The 16,231-nt window shown below is 39.4% G+C and overlaps 3 protein-coding genes across 4 annotated transcripts in view; 1 reads left to right on the forward strand and 2 right to left on the reverse strand.

The window, feature by feature from the left end:
• The window catches only part of LOC128881223 (CBP80/20-dependent translation initiation factor), an 11,271-nt gene extending 3,228 nt beyond the window's left edge, over positions 1 to 8,043 (reverse strand). Inside the window, exons 1-10 of one of the 2 annotated variants that reach the window (XM_054132030.1) lie at positions 7,659 to 8,043; positions 6,810 to 7,032; positions 6,230 to 6,377; positions 3,966 to 4,071; positions 3,793 to 3,892; positions 2,417 to 2,648; positions 1,841 to 2,072; positions 1,242 to 1,360; positions 1,023 to 1,166; positions 657 to 785 (exon numbers count right to left, since the gene is read on the reverse strand). In XM_054132030.1, the coding sequence (XP_053988005.1) occupies positions 657 to 785; positions 1,023 to 1,166; positions 1,242 to 1,360; positions 1,841 to 2,072; positions 2,417 to 2,648; positions 3,793 to 3,892; positions 3,966 to 4,071; positions 6,230 to 6,277 (1,110 nt within the window). In that variant the 5' untranslated portion in view covers positions 6,278 to 6,377; positions 6,810 to 7,032; positions 7,659 to 8,043. The remainder of the gene's footprint in view (positions 1 to 656; positions 786 to 1,022; positions 1,167 to 1,241; positions 1,361 to 1,840; positions 2,073 to 2,416; positions 2,649 to 3,792; positions 3,893 to 3,965; positions 4,072 to 6,229; positions 6,378 to 6,809; positions 7,033 to 7,658) is intronic. The other variant, XM_054132031.1, reaches the window with a different exon arrangement.
• Positions 8,044 to 9,242: 1,199 nt separating this feature from the next.
• Positions 9,243 to 14,751, reverse strand: LOC128880945 (ribosomal protein S6 kinase beta-1-like). The gene is made up of 12 exons (XM_054131535.1): positions 14,474 to 14,751; positions 14,308 to 14,348; positions 14,056 to 14,230; positions 13,581 to 13,664; positions 13,210 to 13,343; positions 13,063 to 13,125; positions 12,862 to 12,990; positions 12,692 to 12,782; positions 12,499 to 12,615; positions 12,168 to 12,407; positions 11,935 to 12,086; positions 9,243 to 11,877 (listed from the first exon to the last, which is right to left on the reverse strand). The coding sequence occupies exons 1-12, from the start codon at positions 14,558 to 14,560 to the stop codon at positions 11,820 to 11,822; spliced, it is 1,371 nt and encodes a 456-aa protein (XP_053987510.1). The 5' UTR covers positions 14,561 to 14,751; the 3' UTR covers positions 9,243 to 11,819.
• Positions 14,752 to 15,342: 591 nt separating this feature from the next.
• LOC128881162 (thioredoxin domain-containing protein 17-like) lies at positions 15,343 to 16,227 on the forward strand. The gene is made up of 3 exons (XM_054131943.1): positions 15,343 to 15,785; positions 15,885 to 15,966; positions 16,061 to 16,227. The coding sequence occupies exons 1-3, from the start codon at positions 15,644 to 15,646 to the stop codon at positions 16,215 to 16,217; spliced, it is 381 nt and encodes a 126-aa protein (XP_053987918.1). The 5' UTR covers positions 15,343 to 15,643; the 3' UTR covers positions 16,218 to 16,227.
• Positions 16,228 to 16,231: the final 4 nt, after the last annotated feature.

Here is a 16,231-nt window from a genome sequence, read left to right on the forward strand (position 1 = left end):
CTCGAAGCCAAGAATTTTTCCCCCACGCTACCATTTTGAATTTCATTGATAACGTAGCTTCCAGAATTCTAATGTACAGCAAACCGTGCATTTCCTTTGGAAAAGTGACGTTAAGTTTACGACCTTAAATTGCATAAGAATGCCACCTCGAAGCCAAGAGTTTTTCCCCCACGCTACCACCTATTAAAATATACACCACGAGTGGAGAGGTGCATAACGCATGTTTCTCTCCCTCCACACGTCACATTGTGTACGTACGGCATGCGTTCGCATCAGGTGATGCGTCAACGTGTACACAGTAATTAAATTTAAAGAAGCGTTTCGATTTTAAGAGACACCTCGCCTAATCCAACTTACAATCGCTCAATAATTTGTAAAGAAATGACCGATCCGCGACGTAAGTTTCTTTTTAAGCTTCGTAGTCTTTTATCGAATGGAATGGAAAATAATAAAGAAATGAAGGAAGGTTCCAAAGAATGGTGAAAATAAAAGATTCGAGTAAAGTATCGCTCCGAGTCCACCTGGACGTAGCACGGCGAAGGTACAAGTTTCCTCGAAATGACGTTCGGTTTAATTCCTCGAATTCCTTTTAAGCGGTTAAGACACCTTTCACGCTTGGAAATATTCCAATATTATGAATGTCAGGCTCAACCCACCTCTGCCAGAGAATTTACTACCGGAGGCTGCAAACAGTCCTGACAGCACTTCCAGAGCAACGTGAGGAGAACGCGTCCGGGAGGAACGCCCTCCTGTTGCGTCTTCAACTGGAGCTGCCTCCGCTTTAACTGTAAACACAATCATGCATATGTATGAAAACGTTTCGGATCCCTGACGAGCAAAAACTTCAATGGTTCCCGAAGCAGGTAGGTAGCTGCCAAACGCGACCGATCGGCCGACGTTGATTTAATTGAAGTTAGCCTAACAGTACCAGCAGCTTCCGTGACTCAAGGTTGTTAAATGTCTCCGTAACGCGAGCGGTTTTTACTAGACAAAAAAACCGCATCCGGATGAACGTTGCCTACCTGACAGTACATCTCGTTCAGAAACGTCATGAAGGCCGAGTAACGATGATAACTGGACCCGTCGTAAAGTATCTTGACGCGATCCTGGTACCACTGCTGGCACGTGTTCAACAAGGATTCCAGGAAGGTTTCTTTGGCTTCTTTCTGCAATAATTGTTTCCCGATTAGAGCTGAAATCGAGTTTAAGCTTACGTAGCCGATAATCGAACAAATAGTAACCTCTATAATGGTGATGCATATTTTCGCCGCAGGTTCAGCGTATTTCCGGTTCTCCACGACCCTCTCCAGGATGTGTCTCACCAGCTCCATCAAAGTTCTCGCATTCAACAGATTCGGATCTACAAAAACACGATGGTACAATCGAGGAATATTTTATACCAGGGCTTCTTAAACTTTCGATTCACGACCCTCTATTTATGATCGGGATCCTATTAAGATATGTAAATATTTTCTGACGATTTGTCGATTAGGTTATTAGTATTAGTTTCAGAATTTCGATAAAATCATACAAAAATACGAAATTAAAGATCATACGCCGCGTTAAAATTTTCGTTCGATCGTGTGTTTGTTAAAATAATTCCTTAAAAATTGAATGTATCGCTCTGTTGTCTAATACAGATTAAAATTTATACCCTTTTCTTGCTAATTATGGCTTTATAATATAGAAAAATTGTAAGGCAAAAAATCGTAAGGTTGAAAGCGAGTTTACGTAATCGTAAAAGTGTGGGTCGTACGCGACCGAAAAAGTCTGAACGGAAAATCTTGGAAAGTCTTGGAAAGTCTTGAAAAGTCTTGAAAATTTGAAGAGTTCCCCGTACCTTCGATGGCTCTCAAGAGCGTATCTTGAACCGCCCCTGGGAATCTTCCCAGCTCGGATGCGTCCGAGATGTTCACCGCCTTCGCAGCCAACACGTCAGCCGCGTTTAGGCTCTTCGATCGCTTCAGACTATAAGTGGAAACGAAGGATAACGATTTAGTGAGCCTGCCGGGTTTCGCTGGGTTCGGTTTCACTTCGTTCTGATCCATGTTGAAGTGGACCCTGCCCGAGCCCTGTTTCAAAAGATACATTCCACGTGAGACGCTCTCGCATTTAATCCATTCATCTTCATGTATTAGGTTGTCCAGAAAGTTCGTGGCAATTTTTAAGAAAACTTCAAAGGCACATTTGAATTGTAATACATATTTGTCGAATTACATAGGTATCTACCATTTTGTTCCACAACCTTTCCACCTTTTAAGGGATGTACACATGTTATCTGTTTTGTTATTTGTTATTTGTTTTTAGCCATTTCGACATATTCAGACCTGCCCACCTGTCAAAAATCGGCATGGACTTTCCAGACAACCCAATGTAACACGTTCTCATCTCGATTCTGATCTCTTGTACAACTTACGTGCGAAATATTGCCACTCGACGCGGAAGTGTCGAGCGGGTGCGTCTGCCGCAGGGCGGAAGTGGTCGTGTGATGTCCGCTTTGTGAATGACGGGACGTTTGGTGATGTTGCTGCTGGAGGGTGTGTTGTATCTGTTGCTGTTGCTGGGCGTACAGATATCGATGCACGTTGCCGCTCGATTTGCTGTGCTGCAAATAATACGGAGATCGCTCTGAAGCATTCGTCCGAGACCTGAAATCCAAGAAACTCGTTGATTCTTTTATTCTTCTCTCCACTTCGCCGTTGAATTAAATGCTACGTAGCCGAGTACACCCTGTACAATTTGTACATACTTTAATACTTGAGCTCGTTAAGAACCAATTATTTCGATGCAAGCTGAATCGCTAACTCGAGATTATTTTCTCTTTTATTGCGTCCATGCGAACGTCAGTAGCTACACCGATACAAATTACACTGATATAAAGCTGATTCGTATTCGTCGTGCAGCGCCTTTTAACGCCAGGGATCAACAGTTTATTAAATCGGCCCGTTGCAATACACTGACCTAATCTTTCACTCCGCGCGCCGATGAGAATGCTAATCTGTAACAATGACGTTGCGCGAGTCCCTTAAAAAAAAAAAAACGAATTCGATTTCGAAATTACTTTCCACTCGTCTGTTCTCGCACAGAGGTATCTCGATAATCGTTACCATTGCAACGTAGTTGGTACGATCGAAACTGTAGTTTATAAATTAATAAATAAGTTTCATTCGTTACGGGGTGCTTTCGTGACTTTTCAGCGAGGAACTAAAAAAATGATTGGATCGTCCGGAAAGTTCATGCCGATTTTTGATAGGTGATGCAGGTCTGAATATGTCGAAATGACTGAAAACAAATAACATGTATATGCACATCCCTTGAAAGGTGGACAGATTGTGGAACAAAATGGTACCTATGCAATTCAATAAATTCATATTACAATTCAAATGTGCCTTTGAGGTTTTTTTAAAAATTGACACGAACTTTCTGGACAATCTAATAATTCCAAAAGTGAGGCGACGATGAAAATAGATATGGATAGGATTCGCGAACGAAATAGGCTAGAAAATTAAATACCGCGGCAAATGTTACGTTATCTAATCTGGATCTGTGATTATCTAGTCTGGAGAGAAAATTTCAACTTCGTGGAAATTTTCACGGGCTTCGATCCGTCAGCCGACGCGTTAATTGGAGTACGATAGAAACAGATGTCGTTCCTCGTGCTTCCCTAGGGAGAAGTCTCCTCGAAATCAATCCCATTTGCGATATCTTCATATTTGCTGGCTTTCTAAGCATTCCGAGCGTCCCAGATACGTCAACGGAGTCTCAACTATTTCGTAAGTAGTTTATACTCACTTAGAAGGGTGCGAATCGTTCTGCTTCATAGTGAACTCCTTGGCGTGTACGTTTAATCGCAAATTGGTGACGTTCGCCGTGGTTCCTTCCGTTCTGCCACCTGTAAAAAACGCTTGTTTATAATTCGTATTTCTGTTACAAGATTCATAAAGGAAAAGGGAAGCGCGACAAACCTGGGGGCCGATAAATTTCCAACGATGGCTTGCCTTTTAGGGTGGTCACGTTGTTGTTGTTATTGTTGTTGTTGTTACTTCCCTTCTGCGGAACAGCATCCCTCATCTGAAACATCAGAAAACTAAAATTAGAAGAATAATTCAATTATTGTCAACGATGTTTGTATGACTATTTGTATTTATTGTGATGCATCCCCCATGGAGTTTCGCGACCTCCACTTCCGTTTATAATAATAATAATAATAATAATAATAATAATAATACTTTATTTACGGGCAATCTGCCCTTGATATCAAGTACAATGTAACAACAATGACAACAAGAAAAATTTACAATGCTCCTACACATATTTCTATCCTTACGATAATTTGTACGATTACGAAGCTCTGTGTTCGAAACATTGCACTCGCGATAAACTCTCGAAACTTCGAAACTCGATCTCGTTTTTATGAAACTTTAATGAAGTGAAACCACCCTCCAGAGGCTTTAAGGGTAAGCATCCCTAATTCCTGATCGCTCTCCTTACAGAGCTTCGTCACAATCTGAGAGTGACACTTCACAGGTGTTTCCAGACGACATCGATCATCCTTCGCGCGATCTATGGAAATAAAGTCGAATACGAGGAACGGTCGTCCGTCGGGTCCGTACCGATCACTTTCCACTACCGATACGGTCCTCTCGCGAACACCGAGGAAAGAATGATCCGAGAAATCGTTCCTCGATCGATTCCTGTAGAAACAACAAATCACGAAACCCTCGAAACGTCTCGGAAGAGATTGCCATGGAACGTGTTCGTGCACCTAACAAAGAGACCTTGATCGACGCAGGGGTCGCTGAGGCCGAAAGACGCATTAACCAGACAACGGGAGCGACTCACAGTGAAAAGCGTGCGAAAATCATCGTTTCCAAGGGCCTTGAGGATGCTGCGGATGGAAATCTGGTTGCGCGGGGGCGGCAGCGGGCAACTCGATCGGCGAGGTAGCCGTTCGCGGTATGGCGGCTCGGCGACACGTGTCACACGAAAATCTCGCGGGATCGGCGTTTTCTCGTCGAATTTTCTTCCAGCTTTTTCCGCGTTGTGGCTCGCGGCGCGCGTTAGAGCCGACTCCGATGACTGTCGACTAATAATAGACGGGCACGGCCACGAGCGAGCGAGCAAAACGAACGCGAATACACAGCCAACACGATACCAGCTTACATACGTATTAATGCGCGCTGCACCGCGCTAACAGTGGACTGAAATATCCGTCGGGAGTCATCCTCGGGTGTCGCCGAAACACGCTTTCAGGGTAGATACGAAAATTGTCGTCGGGTCCGCCTCCTCTGCCCGTTAGGCGCGTCCCGCGGAGACGATAGACGCAGACTTCGCTAGCTTTGAAGAAAAACCGATTTTAATTTCAGCTTTGATCGATATCGGTATCGACAGTGATGTACGTTCTCCGCTTGGACAATTAATTACGTGCGTCGTACCCAGATCGATCTTCAACCCTTTCGATCATAACGGGGCGTATATGTCTCAGTGAATATTTCTGATCGCCTTCGGGCAAATTACAAGCGAGACTTGTAGAAAGATATGCGAAGAAAATTACGGTTTTTTGCTTCAAAAAAAAAAAAACAAACGGGTAAAAAATACCAAATCGCAAAAAGTCTCGATAGCGGGACCACCGGAAAGACATGCACTACAAGATGCAAAAGGTTTCATTCCGATTGGTCGAGTCGTCTCGGCGTAATCGGTGAACATACCTTTAAACAATTATTTCGTCGATTGGTATTTAAGATTTTTTCAATAAATAAATGTTGATTAAATTTTGATTACTTTTCGGTTCCCCTGATATAACCAAACCTAGCAATTGATTAATTGTAACGCAATTAATTTGTAAGAGAGAAACGAATAGAATACATAAACATGCGTAGAATAGAATAGAAAAAAAAAAAGTTGTGTCGAAAGGTTTAAATTAAACGCTGTTGTTGGTCAAAAGTAGCGTCGGTGAAGCCTGTGTCGATCGTTTCCATGGGACCCCGTGCTTCCTTGGATCCGAGAAGCCGTGTTCTGGATCTAAAGAGTCCAGTAGTTGGATGTCAAGCGTCAGAATACGCGACAGTCTTGGCTCTGGTTCCGCTTCCGTTAGCGTTTTAAATATCTATGACTAACGCAGTATCATGCAAATGCGTTCGCAGTTAAACGAAGTTTACGGTGGACCGTTCTTCGTTTCGAATTACCCACCCGTCTGTCTTCGTACGGTTAATTCATCGATTCAGCTTACCTTCGTGGCTTCTTCGTTCCTGCGAGACGGGTGTAGAAGGCGCACCATCTCGATCACCGATTATCCGATTAACACTGTCGTTAAAATCCGTTAAAGAGACCGTCGAACCGCTGCAGCAATCGCGCAAACCTCAATCACGCTGCGTACTCTGTTAAAGAAACAGTCTGTCGTTATCGTTATGATCGCCGCACAAGCGATCCTTGTTCGCTCGATTTCGAAGGCGTGCACGGTCAGAGAACGCGTCATCTACGATTACAAATCGACCATACTCGTATTTAAATTTAAGACAGTTGTAAATTTCTAGAGGATTTTAATAAAATCTCACTCGATTGTTCTTCGGTTAAATGTGAATCATAGGATCCCGTTTCAATTTTAATTGATAATCGCGAATAAAATTATCGGCCGCACTTTACTTTAGCGGACCTAAAATGTTTAGGTTTTTATTACGTAATCCTGTGGATTTTGTCAAGAAAGATCCGAAACTGTGAATCATACGATCCCGTTTCGATTTTAATTGATAATCACGAATAAAATTATCGACAGGGTTAGATGTATCGCATCGCAGATTGATTCCACTAACCTTTGTCGAAGTACATGGCAAAATTACGAGGGATTTCATCGAAATCGCTTCGATTTTGGAAACGTCTCCAAAGTACTCGGGGACTCGTCGAAAGGATTAGAAAAAAAATCGTTCGTTCGATTGTGGTAACGTTTCAGCGCCGCCGAGGGCCGGAAGTAAGCCGCCGCACTGACGTCGTTCTCGATGCTGGCACTCGATCAACCGATTCGAGACAACCGCGAACCTGTATTCAAATTATCACGATGAATCATCGAGTGTCAATTGTTGACTACCGCCCCGCCTAGGATTTCATTTTAAAAATCTACGACGCATCTCCGATTCTAGCGCGATCGTCTCTAACGTTCTCCGGACTCGAATTCCGTACAAAAATTCAAGAATTAAAATACCCTCTATTCAACACCCTCTATTCAACACCCTCTATTCAATACCCTATATTCAATAGTTAAACGAGAGTTAGTTTAAGAAACGTCAAACCCAAAACGATTAAATACCGCGAAGAATAAACAATCTACTCCTTTTAATCGTAACATTCGCAAGTTAGATTACATACTCTACATTATCTCTGTTAATAGAAACAAATTTCTCGACTAATCAGAACCTAATTCGAGTCTACAAACTCCGCGTTTAACAACAGTCCAATTGAAATTTGGACCCAATTGTTTCCATTGAAACTGTAATTTAGTCTAGAGTTGATCCAGAGGAAGCAGGCCTTTAATTCGGATCGTTAACGTTGATTCAAGCGGTGACCGTCGCTTCGTCGATCACTGCGAAATTCTTTGCACTGTGATCGCGATCATTATTTACGCGGACGCGTAAATTGAAATTGGAAAACGTAAACTCGATTCGTACCAGTTCCCATGACTCGAACAACATCCGCACTCGTAGAAAATTACGAGTCTACGATCTCAACTGATTACGTTATCGACACTCGGAACATTTTCACGAGATCACTTTTCGTGGCGCGGCTTGGAAACGATCGATCCTCGACGCCAACATCGAAGCGAGTGCTCGGTGACCTGGGATCGCGGCTACACGCCTTCGCGGTTCTTAACGCGCGTTTGTATGTTACGCGTTTACGCCTTCGGATAGCTGTCGTTCAGCACGAACACAAGGATTCCACGATCTCGCACGGCGATGCCATTTACGAGCGCACATGTCGCGATCCAGGTACAGCTGGATCATCCGCGATCCACTCGACTTGTTCCTGAATTCGCAACCACGCACAGACGCGCCCACGCAAATGACGTTGGTTTCATGATTCTCATTGCGTACGCGTACGACGATCAAGCATTACTGCGAACGCATCGAGCTGGGACCAAGTGTCCTCGAAGTGTAATCAGTTGTTTACGTCGAACGGTTAATGGTTTAATTAAAAACAGCGAGGTACGAGTTATTCCAAAAAATTGTGTTACATCGTTTATCGATATTTCGACAAATTTCTTTTTCGAAAAGAAAGGTCTTTTTCGTAGAATTATCGACTCTTTAGCGAGTAGCGTCATCGGTGGGACATCGCTTAAGTTTGTAGTGGAAATAGTTCCCACTGTTTCCGTAAGTTTCTGCAAGATTCAGTAAGATTGCTCTTACTAGTGGCGTTATAGGAACTCGTTCTATTTAATTTATTAAGAATAAGAGACCTAGGTTCAAATAAACGCGTAGATTCAGTTAGAATATAAAGGCAATATTATTTTACAGGGATACATCAGTTTCTTAGAGTTAAATTACTATTAATTTATCTGCAACTCAGTTTACTTTGAACAGGTGACACGAGTTAGTCAAAATTTATTTAATACACACTGTTTTTGTTATGTTATACGTTTTTTCTTATTAGTAACATTTCTTTGTACTGTAGTCCTTTGTAACCATACTAGCATTCATTTTTAAAAACTACTCAATAGTGTTTACAAGTGTTTCTAATGAGTTTTAATTAATTAAATAAAAAGACATTCAAATTTCCCGCGGGAAATGGTGTTGCCATCTCGCGGTGAATAAGCCGAACTAATTTTCGGAGTTTGGTCAGCGCCTCTATCGGGAAAACGCTCAAGTTTGTCCTCAATAGTTCCTTTCCTCGCTTCTAGATGGCGCTGTTTACTGTGTGTTTTACCGACCTGTCGATACATTACCATCATGTCGGTAAATAACACTGCTAATAGCGCCATCTAGCAGTAAAAATAAGAACTATTGAGGACAAACTTGGGCGTTTTCCCGATAGAGGCGCTGACCAAACTCCGAAAATTAGTTTGGTCTGTTCACCACTAGATGGCTATTCATTTGAGCAAAAATAGCGGGAACTCGCAAGAGACATTCCGACAGTTTAAACATTTTTTAAAGTAGGCTTATTTATGGCAAAAGAGACCAGTATCAATTTTAGTGAGACAAGTGAGAAAAAAGAGGTTAAGTTCGTTCGGATTTATTCAACAGTAATTAACTACTTAGTACGTCATAAATTATTATATTTATTTGTAAATACGATTTAAAGGATACAAACCATAATAGCAGAAAAATCAATTGAGGAATCAATATTTCTTTTAATTGGAAGCATTAAACCATTTATCATTTCTGGCCAATGGCTAATTTCGTTTACACATCGTTCGATAATATGTATTATTTAAGCACTTAACTAACATATCTTGTGCCACGGGTAACCATAAACGCTTCTTTCTATACTATACAATCGAAAAGAAAAACGTGAAAAATAAATCTTTATTTTCGCTAAATTCGTTTGTATGTTTCTTTTCAAACGCTACGAGAGAACATAATGTACACCTAAATAGAATACAACGTGCTGCGGTACGACTTTTTTTTAAGATATAAGAAATCATTTGATGGTATTCAGGCCGTTTAGAATCGAGTCAAATTAATGAATAACAGCACCTAGGTTGATTGCAAAGCACGTTAGCAGAATCTACCTACAAAGTTCATTATTTATATGAACGATGAAGTTCCTCGTAAATAGTAATACGTTTCAAAACGATGCAGAACTTGTACAATGTTAGTTATCAAAAACGAATAAAAAAATTATAGTACGTTAAATAGATATGGTGATACACTGTAACGGTATTTACGTAATTATCGTTTTCATAGTTTTTTAATTAAATGCTAATTTCATTTCTTCTAAGTCTGATACAACGATGTAACAAAATAAAGATTAACATCGTTTACATGGCAAGTCCTGATATCCTACTACTGCAATTTCCCTGAACGTTAAATACGACAAAGTATTCGAACGACTCTGTAGACAGATTCTCGTTTCAACATCGAAAATACATGTTTCGATAAATACAAGAAAATGTGCTTTATATAAATAATCCTCTCCCAGTACACACTTCATTATGGTACAATACTATTGCAAATAGTATAATCATATACGTATATCGTACACTTTTGTTTTTTTGTTTATGCATAGTCGAAATGTAATACATCAAATTCGCAGCAGAAAGAACTTTCAATAGACACTGGATACTCGTAAGAGAAAATTCTATTCACCGATTTCAACATTTCGACCATGGTATTCGCTGTAAATAGTTAAAATTGTAACGCCGGCTAGGATGGCTTGTGAACACTTGGGTAGTTTAGAGTTTTCCGGTGAGCGGCTAACAGTCACTCTAAACGCTTAACCTTTACACTATTTTATCTTTACTATATCGTGTGTACGTCAAAAACCAATACATGTATTAGTGTTTAATAATGTACAAATATACGTAACGAATAGATATTATTTAAATAAATCGTGATAATATAATGACACACCGAACAGCGTGTGAAAACGAGCGTTAATGTAAAATGTATATTCGTATTAGCGGAAGTGAACGTTTCGCAGTAACATTGTTACCATGGTAACTTGTTTTCACGCTAAATCTTTCGTTTATTAGACAGAAACCACGATAGAAATTTATTTCTTTTTTTTCCTTAAAAGGCATAAATGGTTAACAAAAGGTGTCTTTTACACATATCGATGAACGAGTACTTCTACGAAAAATATTTTTATACTTGCAGATCGAAGTACGTTGCAATTAAACTCTCACTTCTTAGGAACTTTCAATTGTACAAATGCAATTCCGTTGCAGTATTACATAAATACTGTCTATGACTATCGCGTAAACGCGTTATTGTTTACCTTATTGCCATGGAAACGTTATTACTGCTGAAAATATATATATATATTCTTTTTTTTCAAACGAATGACCGGATATGGAATTTTGAGCGGCGGAGCGGTTGTGGCAGCTGTGAGTCTTTTCCATTAAGTCTATTTGTCTTTTGTCCATTTTTTTTTTAATAAATCACATTTAAGCACTACGTACACCGCGGTAAAACTGCATACGCCGTGTACAGATTTTTAAATATACAAGTGTGACAGGATGGTTGAACCTCAAACTTGTATTAACAGTATAATTTATGAGTTTCTAAAAGTGCTGGAATTTTTCAGTCTGTTGCACTTAGCATAAATGACGTTTGTATCTATATATGAATATCCAACCAACCTGCAGATTTTATGTACAAAACACAGTAAGTCATTACATATTAACAGGTTAATGAAACGTGTGCAATATTGTGACAATAATGTATGAGAATAATAGGTCTTGGTAGAACGTTCAGTACATCGGAACCGACAACAAATAAGTAAATAAAATCTTTCCTTTCCGGTATATCATCCAAATATTTCACTCACGTATATGTGGCATGTTTGTTTACACGCGCATATATATATACGCGTGTACACATACACATTACACATACATACTCTTATTGTGTGCTACCGAATAACTGCTGCGTCGCTGTTCTCTTAAAGCATAATCTTAATTAGTACCTTTAATATAATTAGATTTAATTAAAAAAGAAAATTAGCTAAATTTAACTGCTGAACATCCAATGAAGTACTGGATATTGGATCTATCCTTTTGCTACTCCATCTATATCTTTATAAAATCCCTCCCTGAGACCCAAGGATTGGTCATGGATATTCAGCAGTTAGGCCGAAATGCTAAGCATTTTCCGCTATGTAAGAAGTGGCAGTTAGCCTATTTCGATCATTTCTGTATCCTCGATGTTGCCATGTCCAACTCCATCGTTTCTATAAATTAAAACATATATACACGCTACTCACAATTACAACAAAATATACACTTACCTATGATTCTGTAAATGTGTATTGTGTAAACTAAAGTGTGTCGATCGCGGTGAGAAACCACGTATATAGCTCCTACGTGGACTTCTAGCATTTATTACTCGTGGCTGTGAATACATATCCTCTAGTATACTAGGCGCCACATACGTGAAACCCTGAAATATATCAAAATATGTTGCTAAAAGATCAAATGAAACCGTGCCGTGAATTAAAATAAAAGATATATAAGAACGAACTTGAAATACTCTGTTTGCAGATTCACTTAACGTATATTCCGCAGGAGAGTCTATTGGCGCGGACGTTGTGAATTTTTTATCAAATTGTGACACATCATCGTCGCTTGCTAACATTGGTTTAAAAGGCGGTTCTAATTTTCGAGAGATAACATCATTCCAATTAATATGCTTAAAAAATTGGTGACTCTTTACTTGTTCTGCGTCCGATGGACCAGAGCCTAGTCTTTGCGCGACATTCCTCTATAAAAGATGAATACATAATTATACCTTATGGACATCGTTACCTCGGAGAATCGAGGTATTCGTACTTCTTATAAATCCAAAAATTGACCTTTAATAATTTCTGGATGAGGTTCCTGGAATCAGGTGTCAAATACTGTGGAAGATTTAGCCTACCATGTATAATTTTGGCAACAGTTTTCTTTCTATTATCAGATGTAAATGGTGGCTAAACACATAATATGAAAACATCTATAAGCTGTGTGAATTCATTAGTACATATAAATGTTTTTAACAATACTTACAGAACCTGTAAGCATATCATACATTAAGGTTCCAAGACTCCACCAATCCACAGCTTTACCATGACCGGTTCGTGTTAGAATTTCTGGAGCCCTTTTATGGAACCACAGAACATTAATATTAATGCTAATGCAGTAAAGAATTTTAATTGCATCAAATGAATTTTCCTTACATATATTCTATAGTACCACAGAATGTATGTGTAACAGTACCATCTTGAATGTGTTCTTTACACAAACCAAAATCAGTTAGTTTTATATGACCATCAGCATCTAACAAGATGTTTTCTGGTTTCAAGTCTCTGCAAATTTGTTAATTATACGTCAACTAACAGATTTACATTGAACACAGATTTAATGGAAGAGTAAAATACCTATAAATAATTCCTTGTAAATGGAGATGTTGTAAAGCCAATATTATTTCCGATATGTAAAAACTGCACAAATAAAATAGATATTCAAATCTCTTGTAAGTCACTACACCATGTTACAATTTGTAGTGGTAAAGTAGTTTCACCTACCAAGCAGTTTCTTCAAGGAAAATTCCTTCTGCATTCAAATGTCGAAACAATTCACCACCACACATATATTCCAAGATCAAATATAATTTGCCACCAGTTTGAAAAGCATACATTAGGTCTACGATGAAAGGATGCTGCCATATATAAATATACATACATTTGAATGTATCATACTTCTTTAAACTTTATTTAATAAAAGTGTAGCTCATAGATAACATAATAAAATGATAACTATATGCTTAAGATCATCATAAATATTTTTCTTGCAAAGGAATACTATTACTCTAATATAGAATATAATATAAGAAATCAGACGGCAAGGAATTACAAATATCGTCTGATCTTGTTAAATCTATGCCCTTTATACATACCTTTACAGCTTCCAAGATATTTCTTTCAGCCTTAGTATGAGCTGTATCTTTTTGATTCCTTATAATTGAAGCTTTGCGTAAGACCTATTTCAATTAAACATTAATTAAACAAAATCCTATTTTAACACTCAAATTAAGTCCTACCAGATGAAGCATTACATTGAATAATAATATTCTTTACCAAGTATTTTATCATCTTCCACTTTGTAAAATTCATGAAGGTGAAAATAGAAAATCAATTAAACTATATTTAACACGAGAATCGATAAAAAAAAAAAATTACAATCACTTTCAAGGATACATAGAGACAAAGAAAGACAAAGAACTTGCATAATTTTTAGTAAAACATTGAACTGACATTTTATAGGTATTAAAAATGAAAATACGTTCGAAATATTCTATCGTACCCATCGTCTGACATCAATCAAGGATCGATTAACTTAAGGAAAACAATTAATTTATACATCCTTCCTACCTTCATTGCGAAGATCGTGCCGCTGTCATTACCCGTTATTTTACGCACTTGAAAGACCTTGCCATAACCACCCTTCCCGATAACTTTGCAAAGTTCGAAATCTTGAGGGCCGACCCTTTCTCGTCCCCGATTAACATTCTGTTCCGATATGGGTACCGCCTCGCCACCTTCCGACCTAACAGACGTAAAATTGTCATTGCCTCGAAAGCTGTGCACGAGTCCGTACGTCAGCCAGGAAAAAGGCTTACTCACTTGGCGATCTCGTTCACGTTCGGATTCACATCGTACTCTTCCTATGTAAAAAGAAACGAATAGGAAAACGTTATGGTACGTGTAATTCGAAGAATAAAGAAATTGTGAAAAGTGTACGACGTTAAGGAGAAACTGGTGTGGCGATCGCGTGCAGATGGTGAATTACCTCGCCGATCTCGATAAGATAATCGTCGGACTCGTCCCTGTTTTCCGTGTCCGCATCGTGCAACTCGATATCGAAAACAGCGGCCATTCTAACACGCAGTTAGCTGAAAACCGACGTGATCTCGCGTACGACGGGAAAGCGAATTATATCTCGTTTCTAACAAATGACAATGGCTCGACAATATTGTTACACGGTCAAAAACTTGAATTACTGCGAACAAGCTGCCCCGTCCCAGGGCATACCAAACACCCTCACTTCGCGCACTTTCCGATTGGCTGTAGATCGCGTCATCGCATGGTTATCGGAGTGGGAGGGTAGGCATTTTCCACCAATCGGGCCACGTTATCAAAATTCCTCGTTCGATGCGTTTCGCGGCTCATTTGAATGCTGCTGTTTTACTTGAAAAAAAGCTGGCAATGCGCAATAAAAATTATTTGAATTGCAAACGTATATCGTTCACAGAAATCGAGACGTTTCTCGCATGTGTGCACGTATAAAACTGGAGGATGCCGGTGGAGCGGTCGCGGTAGCGTATGAGCGCAGGCCTAGCGCGTAGTCTTCGCTACCACGGCTGCTCCAACGGTATACGCGCGCTCTGATTGGTCGGGGTTTTCTCTTAATATCTCCGCAACGAAGCCTCGGACGACATTTTCGCTAAGGAAAAAGTTGTTTAAAATCACCTCCCGAACCACCTCTTTCAAGGTGATACAACATTTTTGGGACACCCTGTATTTTTGAAAACTATTTATTTAGTATTAGTACCTGTGGCGCCATCGGTGTGAAAACGCCCAAGTTTGTAGGGAAAATACTTTTCTCTGTTGCTTCTAGATGGCGCCATTCATATATTTTAATCTGTATTTATCACTGGTGTTCTTTTTGATCACCTTTTCCCCCGAATTTTTGGCCTTGAAATTTATATCTTTATTTTGGAAATTCCAAGGTCCTTGGTACTCCCTAATTTGTAAATGTAGTGCTAATTATGTATCTATCGAATCGATATCAAGCTTCTTGATAAGAAGCCTTTTCTTATCACTCGCGTTAATGCCGAAACTCACAATATCCCATGTAGTGGGTGTCACAGTCTCCAAACTGATAAGAAGTCATTACGTGTTGACAAATTGACAATATAACATTTTAACATCATAGTGAAAATAAATAAGAGAACAAAAGATGGTTCTGCGTCATCGTGTTCAAGGATATGAAAATTTTTTCAAATTTGTTGAGAACTTGAAGGTTAACGAACCGGTTTATGTACTTTACAGTGGTACAAAACTTCCAAATGGCAAAAGTTGGTGCCCCGACTGTGTCGAAGGTATGAATTTTTAAATACAGTCGTTTGTTTGGCACATAACCTACGTTTCTATGTCTCGCATGTATCTATCATGAACGAAATTTAATTTTTGTTTCATAGCCGAACCTTTCATAGAAGAAGGATTTAAGGCGGCCCCTGAAACAACACATTTAGTTGTAGTCGAAGTTGGCGATAGACCGTAGTAAGTATATATATATATATATATAGCTCGAAATAGTATACGAATACACAGGTTATAAAACTAAAATAAAAACATGAAAACCCTTTCCTCTCAGCTGGAAAGATTTGAATTGTCCGTTTCGAACGAATTCCACAACGAAATTGAGAGTTCTACCCACTTTGGCAAGATGGGGTACTCAAAAACGCCTAGAGGGTGATCAGTGTTTAAAAGTTGACCTCATCACGATGTTACTGACTGACGAGGATGATTAAAGCATTCAGGTTTG

The sequence above is a fragment of the Hylaeus volcanicus genome, chromosome 8 (genome assembly GCF_026283585.1).
Source record: "Hylaeus volcanicus isolate JK05 chromosome 8, UHH_iyHylVolc1.0_haploid, whole genome shotgun sequence".
NCBI lineage: Eukaryota > Metazoa > Arthropoda > Insecta > Hymenoptera > Colletidae > Hylaeus > Hylaeus volcanicus.

Bases quoted from the DNA above. Each gene is read 5' to 3' on its own strand.
- LOC128881162 (XM_054131943.1), top strand. From the start codon at position 15,644: ATGGTTCTGCGTCATCGTGTTCAAGGATATGAAAATTTTTTCAAATTT. The intron at 15,786-15,884 runs GTATGAATTTTT...TTTGTTTCATAG, and splicing joins GTGCCCCGACTGTGTCGAAG to CCGAACCTTTCATAGAAGAA. The intron at 15,967-16,060 runs GTAAGTATATAT...CTTTCCTCTCAG, and splicing joins GAAGTTGGCGATAGACCGTA to CTGGAAAGATTTGAATTGTC.
- LOC128880945 (XM_054131535.1), bottom strand. From the start codon at position 14,560: ATGGCCGCTGTTTTCGATATCGAGTTGCACGATGCGGACACGGAAAAC. The intron at 13,665-14,055 runs GTAGGAAGGATG...TAATTGAAATAG, and splicing joins GCACGATCTTCGCAATGAAG to GTCTTACGCAAAGCTTCAAT. The intron at 11,878-11,934 runs GTAAGTGTATAT...TTTAATTTATAG, and splicing joins ACACATTTACAGAATCATAG to AAACGATGGAGTTGGACATG.